General features: G+C 43.9%; 1 protein-coding gene across 9 annotated transcripts in view; it reads right to left on the bottom strand.

The window, feature by feature from the left end:
- Nucleotides 1-926: 926 nt before the first annotated feature.
- Nucleotides 927-12,132, bottom strand: part of ARMC3 (armadillo repeat containing 3) — a 105,810-nt gene continuing 94,604 nt past the window's right edge. For 8 of the 9 annotated variants that reach the window (XM_049624695.1, XM_049624688.1, XM_049624689.1 and 5 more), the window contains one exon: nucleotides 5,815-6,912. In XM_049624695.1, the coding sequence (XP_049480652.1) occupies nucleotides 6,703-6,912 (210 nt within the window). In that variant the 3' untranslated portion in view covers nucleotides 5,815-6,702. Of the gene's footprint in view, nucleotides 1,579-5,814; nucleotides 6,913-12,132 lie in introns of those variants that run through there. The other variant, XM_049624692.1, reaches the window with a different exon arrangement.

Here is a 12,132-nt window from a genome sequence, read left to right as displayed (position 1 = left end):
GCGGAGCATACAATCGAGGAGGGGCAGAGAGAGAGGGAGAGAGAGAGAGAATCCCAAGCAGCCTCCACAGCACTGTCGGGGCAGAGCCTGCTGTGGGGCTCGAACTCATGAAACCTTGAGATCATGACCTGTGCCCAGACCAAGGGTCTGGTGCTTAACCGACTGTGTCACCCAGGCGTCCCTATTACATCCTCATTTTAAAGACAAGAAAACCAAAACATTTGCTCAACATCCCACAGTTGAGAATGGTAGAAGGAGGGCTCGCACCCAAGTTCCTCTGACTCCCAAGTTTTTCTGTTGCTCGGAAACAGTACCTGATGTTTACTTGCTTTACGAAAATGGTGGGCCCAGGCAGTGAGCATACGGGGAAAAGCCAGAGTGAGTGCCAAAGACAGCATTATAGAGGTCATCAGAAGAGCAAAAGGCATCCCGGGAAGCTCAGGGGAGAAAGTGAGGCTTCTCTGAATTTGAACTTGTAAACAAAAGATTAGGGGGGATGATACGGAGGATAACTATCACACTCTCTCACCAACACTCCTTTAGAAAGAAAATTCGACTCAAGAGTCATCGAGCTGATATATAAGTCATTGAGCTGATATTCAATTACGGATACATAATAAAGTTTTATTTATGTAAAATGTTATAAAGAGGTGTATCTCAGGGTGTCTGAGTGGCTCAGTCGGTTAAGTGTCCGACTCTTGGTTTTGGCTCTGGTCACGGTCTCACGGTTCTCGAGTTTGAGCCCCGCATCGGGCTCTGTGCTAACAGCGTGGAGCCTGCTTGAAATTCTCTCTCTCCCTCTCTCTCTCTGCCTCTCTTTCTCTCTCTCTGCCCCTCCCCCATTTGCACTCTTTCTCTCAAAAACAAATATACTTAAAAAAATTAAAAATATATATATATATATATATAACTATAGAGATAATGGCTAGGGTAGGTTTCCATAACCATGTGTCGACTATCTCTCTATTTTATAGATAAGAAATTCCATAACACCTTTTATACCATAAGAATTGATCAAGTGCCTGGGAGAGAATTCTCCATGACTCTCCTTTGTTTCTGCATGTCTTACACTCAGAGGCTTCCTGACTGCCTTTGTTCTGCCTTGACTCTCTTTTCAAGGATGTTGGCACACAGCCTGGGAAGATATAGTGTCTCCCTCTGGTGACAGGGCGGCTATGCTTACTGCCCATTACAAAAGACTGGGTTCTGTAAGAGCAAGGTCCCTCTCCCGACGCACAATCCACTGCACTTGCCGGCATGCGTCTGGGTCTATCCAGGTCGTCCCCACGAGACTTGGGAGCAGAGAGAACGGACACACTGTGCTTGGCTCATGCTGCTTGCTGTGCGGTGAGTAACGAAGTCCTTTGTCTTTGACCCAGGAGTCTCGTGTCTGATGCCAGCAGCCAAGAAACTGTGGCAGTTAGCTTGCCCCTGGAGTAAACCCTCAGACCCTTCACCCTCCAGAAGTTAGGAACATTTCTTTCCTAGACGGGCCACGTTTGTCCTCATCCTTGTAGAAAAATAAGGCCACTGCTCTGGGGTCCATTGGATTAACATCAAGTAGGTCCATCTTACAGCCTAAAGAAACCAAGGAAGACAAAAATGCCAGCGTGAGAGTCTCCCTTAAATTTTTAGCCAGGTGCTCGGAGACTAAGTGAGGTAAAGCACAACTGCTTGCCCGTCCATACCCTCAAAATGCACGTCACTGGAAGTAAGGGTTGACGGACCGGCCCAGGAGCCAAATAGAATAAAGAATTCCCTCAAAATGTGCTAAAGGAAGAGGCGTGAACAGAACACTGTGTGAGCAATGTGAGGAAAACGAGCTATAAACACACCCACATACACACATGCACGCACACGCGGGCGTGTACTCCCATATCCACACCCCTTCCTGCCCCTAATCACACACACATTCGCACCATGGTCGCCTTTCAACTGAACAGCGGGATTATTAGGCACATACTATTGGGAGCATAGCCTCTGGAAACAAATCAGGTTCAAATTTAAAACTTTGCTGCTTCTTAGCCGAGTGATTTTTGGATAAGTTACTTAGCTTCTCTTGACACATAGGAAACAATATGCACATGTTTGTTATTGTGTCTCCCCATTTTCCAAAAGGGTAAACTGAGGAACAGAGAGGTTGAGTAACTTTGTCCAGGTCACACAGGTAGAAAAAGACGCACAACTTAACTTCAGCTCTGACCCTAAAATCTAGGCCTTTACCCCCGCTATTATATTGCTTCTCGATAATAAGGGCCTATTGAATTCATTAGTAAAATCACAGCAGAATTTCTTTACCCTTTCCAACAATACTTAATATTTTAAAAATGGTTATTTGTGGGTTGTTTATTGGCAGATCACTACAGGTCTCCTGTACTGCCTGAGTTCCGTGAGAGCCTTATTTGAATTCATTATATTAATATATTCCCAGCTCACACTTTGATGGCTGTCTTTTGAAGTCAGGTCCACTTTTATTATTAAAATAATATATATTCAGGGTTTTAAGAGTATAAGCCCAAGCAAAGCTTTTGCTAGTTATCAATATAAAAATATTCAGGTAATTTTAAAGAATAGTACTTTTAAATACTAAATTGTAGATAAGTGATTTGTTACTATTGTATTGCTTTAAGATTACACCCCAAACAGTGATATTTTCCATGTAATTTTCGTAGAGCCTGTTTATCCTACCTTATTAGTGCTGAGTTAGGAAAAGAAAGAAACAACTAGTATATGTATTACAGCGTTTCTTTGAAGAGTTCTAAAGGAGGGGCGCCTGGGTGGCTCAGTGGGTGAAACGTCCGACCTCGGCTCAGGTCATGATCTCACGGTCCGGGAGTTCAGCCCGCATCGGGCTCTGTGCTGATGGCTCAGAGCCTGGAGCCTGCTTTGGATTCTGTTGTCTCCCTCTCTCTGCCCCTCTCCTAGTCATGCTCTGTCTCTTTCTCTCTGTGTCTCTGTGTCTCTGTGTCTCTCTTTCTCTCAAAAATAAAAACATTAAAAAATTTAAAATAAATGGAGAGTTCTAAAGGAAAACACACCATCTCCTGATGCATCGTATCTCCAGATTACACCTTCTGCAGAGGAATATCGCGGTGATAATCTTGTTGAGAAACAAGTTACCATATTTGAAGAATTCTGTGCCAATAAAAAGAAAAGGTCAGTATCCATTTGACTTCGCGTAGTATTTTGAGCATCCAGAAAAGTATTTTTCGTGGACGACAATGGTGCTTCTTTGACAAGGAATTAGTGCATTTGAAATCTGATGTGTATTTCATAAAAGTGCAGTGTAGACTCGAATCCTCATTTAGGATACCTGCTCAAGAGCCGGGGAGGGAAGCCTGGGGAGAGGATTCTATTTACCTGTCCATTTCTGTATTCAATTAATAGCTGCTTTTAAAAGTTAGGTATTAATTTTAATGAAATGGTTTGACCTCCAGAAGAGAACAACACGCTACTTTATAATACATTGTTCTGAAACCTCACAACCACAACACCTGCGGGGTATTCACAGCTTTTAAGTGACAGAGTAGGATTCCAACTCACATCTCCTTGGTTCCAGATATTTCCCCATGTTTCCTGGGTCTAGTTCTGATCAAATAACCTGTTATTTCAACCCAAAGCACCTAATTCCCGAAAGAGATCCTCAGCACTTTCTGCCCCCACTGCAGTGGCTTAGACAGTCATGTGTTCCGGGTCATACTGCTATAAAGCAGAGGGCTGCTGTCAGCGTGGGTCCTTGGGTGACTGTGTGAAAACAGAGCCTCCTTTACTGACCTGTGTTTGACATGTAATACGACAAAGGACAGGCTACTGAGATCTGGCGATTGTTTATTACCACTGTATGGATGTCCCTACTTAAACACCGTTGTCTTTGACTATTCTCCGAGTGGATTATCTTTTGCTCATTGGTTTATAGAAGCTCTTTGTTTGTTAAGGACACTGACATAATGTCTGATACATATGCTGCAAATATTTTACTCCCTGACTATGATTTTGCTTACATTTTATTTTGCTGAACAGAAATATTTTTGCTGATGCTGTATTTTTCTACACAGGAATTTGAAAGATTTACGGAGCCAAACTTGTCAGATATTTTCTTCTGTGGCTTCTCATTTATCCGTCATTATAGAAAGGATCTTCCTTTGGGAAAAGTATTCCCATTGTCACTTACTGAATAGGCTATCACTGTGCCTTGTTTCTGGCAGAGAAGCGATTTTTATCAATACTAAATCCCTATATATATATGTATATGTATATATATATATATGTGAATATATATATACATATATATATTATATGTATCTGTGTCTGTACTGTTAATATTTTTCTATTTTTATGTCCATACCATACTAATTTATTACTGCCTTTTTTTTTTTTAACGTTTATTTATTTTTGAGACAGAGAGAGACAGAGCATGAACAGGGGAGGAGCAGAGAGAGAGAGGGAGACACAGAATCAGAAGCAGGCTCCAGGCTCTGAGCCGTCAGCCCAGAGCCCGACACGGCGCTCAAACTCACGGACCGTGAGATCGTGACCTGAGCTGAAGTCGGATGCTTAACCGACTGAGCCACCCAGGCGCCCCTATTACTGCCTTTTAATATATGTCCTGGTATATGATGAAACCAATTCTTTGTTTTCTTACTTTCAAATATTATTGGCATGCATATGCATTCATTCTTCCAGATAAAGTTTACTATTTGTCAGTTTCCAGAAAAGAAAATGTGTCGGGATTCTGAATGAGATCCTAAATGCACATATTAATATGGGAAGCATTAAAATCTTTGTACTGCTGAGTTTCCATCAAGGAAAATGGTGTGTATCTTCATTAATTCAGATCTCGTTAAAATTTTACAGTTTTTCTTATGTATTTCCTATTAAATCTATTTCTAGGTATTTTATGCTGTGTGTGGCTATTGTGAATGTATTGTCTCGTGGTAACACAAAATAGATAAACTTCAAAGGACTGTCTGAAAATATAATTGAAACTCATTCCTGTTCAGTAATTACCTAGAGCCTCGCTGAGAGAGACGTTATACACAAATGTTTCAAAGATGAAAAAAAGGGGAGAGGGGGGTAACCCTTGGCCTGTACCAGGCTGGAAAATGTAATGTCTACCTGGACCGTAGCACAGGGACTCTGAATGGAATCCATTTTGCTGTTAGGCCATCGCCTACGAAAACCCTTTTCAGAACTTACTAGGAGGTTGTTTTTCAAAGATGTTATTTTCTATATTACATTTGTCATCTGTATGAAACTCCCAAAGAGGAAATTCCCTGGTCTTTGTTCCTCCTGAGAAACCGCTTTGTGCTTTTAGCGAGCGGACCCTATTATAAATCATGTAACTGATAGCATTTCCCTCTGCATTGTCTGCCGGAGAGCTTAGCGTCAAATTTTCACCCACTGCTAACAAATGCATGGGATTTTCATGGATGCGTTTGAATTCTAAGCTTATTCCTGGCCCTGGTGAACTTTCTTTCCGACACTTAGGCCTGTTTTTCATTTATTTTTACCTTGTTACATCTTACATATCTCTGTAATCCACTTTAAATGCGTTCTGGATCAAAACAGACTTGAAAATGCTTAGACGGGTTTGCATCCTATAATCTATGCTTCAGTTCATGAAATTGCATGATAAATGTAATTGCCCCACCATTTGATATAAAGAGCTTTATTCTGAAATAAGGAAATACAAATTCTTTGAAGTTACACATCGGTTCATACAGAATCATCTCAGCCTTCACTTCTAAAATCAAGCTGACTTTTAAAAACCTTCGAGTAAAACGGTTACAATAAACTTGAGACTCAAAGCCAGACTAAGATATATATATTTGATGAGAGTCATCCCATTACTAGTTTTTATTCATCATTTGAAATGTGTGTCTGTTCCCCATTTTGTTCTGAATACCGAAAACACAATTTCTGACAAAGATTTACTCGATTTCTACATTTAAAAGTTTTCTAAAGAAAGAATTTTTAAGCTAAATACATTTAAAATACTCTTTTCGTGACCCAGCATTAAAACGTGTAAAAGGAAATCAGAATTGTTTTGAACTGGAGGTATAGTTTCAAGTAATCCAAGACAGGACAGAAGACAAACAGTTCACGGGAACAGGTTTGAGAAAGATTTTTGGGTCAGTGAAGGATATTAAATGGTGTTATTGACAGAAATACACTTTAAAAAATACGAACACAAATTTGTAGAAAGGAATTTATAGTACTAAAATCAATCTAGAAATGTTCGAACTATCAATAATCCTACTTTACAAAAGTGGGACAAGGTGACGGAAGACATTGAATACCATTGAGTGTATTTAGCCAAGTGTCCCTGAAGCATTCTGGGCATGAAGGATGACAGTCATGAGGCCACGGTATTGTCCCGGGAACAGCAGCTGGGTGGTTTTACACATGATTCCCAAAGGGCACAGAGGCTCCTTAGGAAACAGTGGAGAGGATTAATTTTGACAATAATAAACTTTACATGAGGGCCAGGGAGCATAAAATGATCCAATCAGACTGAACTCTTGCCAAGAGACTGAAATCAGAAACACAACCAAGTTCAATCCCAGTGTCCTCATTTCTACGCAGACAGAAAGAACATTTCTCATACTTTTATTTAAAGAAATAAAACCAATTGGTGAACTTCAGAGAAAGCGTATCTAATGAACTTCTCTCCCGTGAACCCCCGTTTGGTCATTTGATCGTTTAGAGGTATCTGTAAAGATCTGCCTCTCTACTCCTTAACTTCATCAGCCCGCCTGGATGGAACATGAGGTCAACTATGTAGACCTCAGGAGGAGGGAGAGCCCCGATCAGTCCCTTACGAGATTCATTCATCAACTGAACTTCATTCCAAGCTCTGCCATACTCCCCACGAACCAGAGAGCAGCCAATGCCAATTTTATCAGCCAGAGCCTGTGGGAGAAAACACAAGATCGACCAAAAGTGAGGAGGGAGAGGAGGGGAGAAAAAAAATCCTGAGCTCTAAGACCCATCTTGTTGAAGGGGAAATCTACGACTCTTGCAAAGAAATGCTTAGAAAGGAGGCTGGAAGAAAAAAACCAAAAAACACGTGGAATATTGTGATAGGAACCAATAAAATGTGACAAGTTCCCTTCTTCCTCGAGATCCTGTAGCCTCAAAAATCTCTGTGTAGGTCCTGCTGGGAAGTGACATTTTTCAGGCAGTTACACGGCATTGTATCAGCACAAGATTGATAACGTCATTGGAGAAAAGCTATTCCGCGGGTTTTCAACACTAGTGCATCTATCAATCTTTCCATGCTTCTAGGCTGCTCTGGGGGTGTGATATGCAGTGGGATTGAATGGAGGGATCAAATTGGTGGGAACCTATTTCTTGCTGATTTGTTCTGTGCGATGGAAATCGTGCCGTGAGCAGGAGGAGGAGCTGGTTGGCTGGGGACGGTCCTGCTCTGCTGGGGCTGCCTGCTGCCACTTCCTGAGTTGTGTAATGTTCCTTGGAAGTGGTCTCTTCAGTTCGTCCTGGTTTTGAGGTTATTTACAAAGTACCTTCAAAATAATCTGGAAACTGGGGCGCCCGGGTGACTCAGTCGGTGAAGCATCCGATTCTTGACCAGGTCACGATCTCACCGTAAGGTGGGTACGAGCCCCACGTTGGACCCTGTGCTGACAGCTCAGAGCCTGGAGCCTGTTTCAGATTCTGTGTCTCCCTCTCTCTCTGCTCCTCCCCTGCTCACACTCTCCATCTCTCTCTCTGTCTCTCTCAAATTAATAAGCAAACGTTAAAAAATAATAATCTGGAAACTTCTTTGCCACATCATGATGGATTGAGAGAGCTGGCTCAGACTTGCCTGGGTTTGAATTTCGGCTCAGCCGCTCCCTGGCTGCTGTCACCGCAAACAAAGGGCTCAGCCTCTCTGTGCCTCCGTTTCTTCGTCTGGGAAATGAGGATAACGGTAGAGCCTCCTGCTTAGCAGGTTATAAGGATGAAGTAGATTAAAACGTGTCAAGTGCTTAGGGCTGTGAGCCCCGCACAGAGCAGGTGCTCAATAAATGCTCCTAGCCAGAGGAGGCAGGAATCGCGTTGTTTTAATCACCTGTTTATATATTCATGTGACTTACTGATTACGTACTGTGTCGTGATGGCACCAGGCAGTCTTGGGTGGACCAAGACGATTAAGACATGGTCGTCATTTTTCAGGCCGTACCTCCTATCTAGGCTGAGCCTGCCTGGTAAACAGTCAACTCTCACATAACAGTATCCAAATGTATGGCACTCCGTGGTATTGTCATTTATGATACGAAATACACGTTTGGTCTTCGTCCGTTTCCGCACAGAACTCCTAAACCCTTGGGATTTCCTAAGTGATGAGCGCCATAAGTGTCTTTTCTTAATGAGGTGGCTTTTGGACCACCCCCAAGGGTGGGGATGGTTTGGCAGGCGAACCAATCTTGCGACTGGAGGGTTAGAACTTTCAGCTCCACCTCCTGACCTCTGGGGAGGGGAGGGGGTTGCAGGTTGAATCAGTCCCCGGTGGCCAATGACTTCATCAATCATGACTATGTAATGAAGCCTCTATAAAAATCCAAAAGGAGAGGTTCTGGAGAAGGGCCGGTTTGGTGACCACATGGAGATTCGGGGAGAGTGGTGTGCCTGGAGGGGACACGGAGGCTCCAAGCCCTCTCCCCATACCATTCCTTTTTTAATTTTTTTTTAATGTTTTTATTTATTTTTGAGACAGAGAGAGACAGAGCATGAGCGGGGGAGGGGCAGAGAGAGAGGGAGACACAGAAGCCGAAGCAGGCTCCAGGCTCCGAGCTGTCAGCACAGAGCCCGACGCAGGGCTCGAACCCACGAACTGCGAGATCATGACCTGAGCCGAAGTCGGATGCTCAACCGACTGAGCCACCCAGGCGCCCCAACCCCATACCATTCTTCATGCAATTCGTCCATCTGGCTGTTCCTGAGTTACATCCTTTTCTAACAAACTGCCGATCAAGTCAGGAAAATGTGTCTGAGTTCTGGGAGCCGCTCTAACAAATTAATCAACCCTGAGGGGGCTGTGTCCAGGGGAACCTCCAATCTGTTGGTCAGAGGCACAGATGACAACCTGGGCTTGTGACTGGTGGCTGAAACGTGTGTGGCCGGGAGGGGACAGTCTTGTAGGGCTGAGCCCTTAACCTGTGGGATCTGACATCATCTCCAGGCAGGTAGTGTCAGAATCGAGTTGAACTGACCCAGCTGAGGTCAGAGGATTACCTGAATGTATAGAAACTGCCCACCCCGATCCCCGCCACCCCTCCCCCATTGGAATCGGTACCAGAATCATCTTACACACTGTCTTGCGGGGTAGAGAGCCAAAAATAAACATGCTTTCCAAAATAATGGTTACTGACCTCTTAAACTCCATGGCAAGGCACTTTAAATCATCACAATGATCCTGTGAAATAGATACTATTGCATTTCCCATTTTATGGAGAGTAAAACCAAGGTCAGATAATTTTCCCCAAGGAGGTCACAGTAAGTGGTGACCTAACGTGGAAGGCAGGGGATCGGTCTCCAGAGTCTGAGTCCTAACCTCAGGGTGACGCTGCCTCCCACTGAGCTGAATGAGTTCTCATCTGAAAGTCTGGATTTTCTTTGTGAGGTGGGAAACAATGAAAAGTGTTAGTAGGAGGAAAGACAGATGTGGGGCACAGCTGCTGAGGAAAAAAGAGAAAAGCCTGTGACCAGGAGATGGAAAAGGGTGACACCTGAATGTCCACCTGAGTTGGGCACCCTGAGGTGGCTGTGGCGTCCCCCCACTGTCCTGTTCCACAGCCTGGGCGGCACCGTGGAAAGGGCAAGCCATCAGACTGGCCCAGGGTGGACTGGCGAGGCAGGGGAGAGGAAGGATGGGGTCAAGAGGATGAGGGAAGTTAGTGAGCGAATTCTAAGGTCCATGGATGATTTCTCTAGGCGCCTAGGGGTGGGAAAGCGAAACCAAAAAGGAGGCAACAAACTGGAAGAAAATGGAGGAGATGAAGAGTATTCAGAGGAGTGAATGATTTACGGAGGTAGAGGGTAAGAGATTTTATCAGTGGGTATTTATCAGTGGTTGGGATGTCAGTGGTGGGAAAGATCAGGATAATGAATTGGATGACTCAACCGAGGTCTGAGGGTAATGGATCCAGTTTGGCATAATGCTACGGACTGAATGTTTATGTCTCCTCCGCTCCAACTCATTTGTTGAAGCCTTGACCCCCAGTGTGATGGTATTGGGAGGGCTTGTAGGAGGAGGAAGAGACCAGAGCCCCCGGTCCGTCCATCCTGTGAGGGCAAAGGAAGAAAGTGGCCACTGGAAACCAGGAAGAGGGTCCTCACCAGACGCTGGCTCCGTTCTCACCTTGAGCTGAGACTTCTCAGCCTCCATTATCGTGAGAAATAACTATTTATTGGTTAGGCCCCCCAATGTACGGTATTTTGTTTGAGCAGATGATCACACTAATACAGTGCCTGTGAGACACTCAGGTGCAGCCTGGAGGGTAAACAGGCACACGGATGTGGGATCAGGAGAGGTTTGTGGGACAGAGGGAAGAATCTGGACACCCGCGGCATCTAGTTAGTATTTAAGGCCACGTGAGAGCATGACCTCACCATATGAAGCACATAGAGTGAGAAGGGAGAAGAGTCTGTGTCGGAACGTTGCGGGACCCCAACACTTAAAAGAACGTTAGAGGAAAGAGGTCACCAGAGGAGACTGAGATGAGGTGGAGAGAGAGAACAAAAGTTACTCAAGAAGAGTGCTGTCAGGGAATAAGAAGGACGAGTGACAAAGTCTTTGACATACCAAGTAAGACAGACAATAGATTCCTGTGGTTCTTCCTGAGAGGGAGCCAAGGCGAGAGACCGCAGTGGCCTGAAGGAGAAGAACGAGGTGAGCCAAAGAGGGACAAGGTACCGAGATGACTCTGAATTTTGACGAAGACTGAGAATTATCTAGATAGAAAAAATATGGTAGGTTTGATTCAGATCGACACGGGTTCAGAGTTGAGCTGTGCCTCTCGCTGACCTTGGGTAAATCCCCTCTCTCAGTTCAGTTTTCTTGTCTTTCAAACAAGGATAGTAATTTCGACTTTTGGTATTTTTCAGAGTTTTCACAATTGCATTAATCAAGTGTCTGTCACGTAGCTCAAAATGATGGTGGTCATGATGATAGGAGCTACAGGAATAGTTGTAGTTATTACGAGAAAAGATTTATATTTCCTCTTTAAATATTGTAGACTTAAGTTTAGATTTTAAAGGAGAAACAGAGAGAGAGAAAGATTCAAGGCAGAAGAGAAGAATTTGCTAGAGCAAGAAACCCAAGAAAATAAGGAAGATTGGGGAGCACAAGGGGAGCTCCGTTGGTTAAGTGTCCCGTTCTCTCTCGGTTTTGGCTTGGGTCATGATCTCACAGTTTGTGGGTTCAAGCCCCGAGTTGGGCTCTACACTGATGGAGTGGAGCCCGCTTGGGTTCTCCCTCTCCCATTCTCTCTGCCCCTCCCTCACACGCTCTCCCTCGCTCTCTCTCTCTCTCAAAATAAATAAAACTTAAGGAAAAAAAGAAACTGGGGAAAGTTGGCACTCCAATTATATATAGAATTAGCTTGGAACTGGAGGCAAGATACACATGGATGTAAAGAGGTTTGTAGGTATTTGGGAGGAAGTAGGAATTGTATACATTCAGTCTACAGTTCAGAAACCATTTTTGCAGCTCTTATTATATTCCAGACGCTTGATACAGTGGAGGAAAAAAAAATTACCCCCTCTTTCTTGAACCTGACCCTCCTCTCGTGTCCCCCTCAGTGAACGATGCCAACATTAACGGTTGCCCCGCCCAGAGCCTGAAAATCTTTTTGTTCTTCGAATGCAGTCCCTCACACCGCACCTAGGCAGACGCCAATTGCTTTCTGTTTAGCTCTTAAACCTCTCTGTACATATATACATATATATACATATATATGTGTTTTTAATTTATTTTTTATTTTTTTTAAATTTTTTTTTTAACGTTTATTTATTTTTGAGACAGAGCATGAACAGGGGAGGAGCAGAGACAGAGGGAGACACAGAATCTGAAACAGGCTCCAGGCTCTGAGCTGTCAGCACAGAGCCCGACACGGGGCTCGAATTCAC

This window comes from Panthera uncia, chromosome B4 (assembly GCF_023721935.1).
Source record: "Panthera uncia isolate 11264 chromosome B4, Puncia_PCG_1.0, whole genome shotgun sequence".
Lineage (NCBI taxonomy): Eukaryota > Metazoa > Chordata > Mammalia > Carnivora > Felidae > Panthera > Panthera uncia.
Note: the sequence above shows the minus strand (reverse complement) of the source record. Positions and strands in the feature narration are given on the sequence as shown.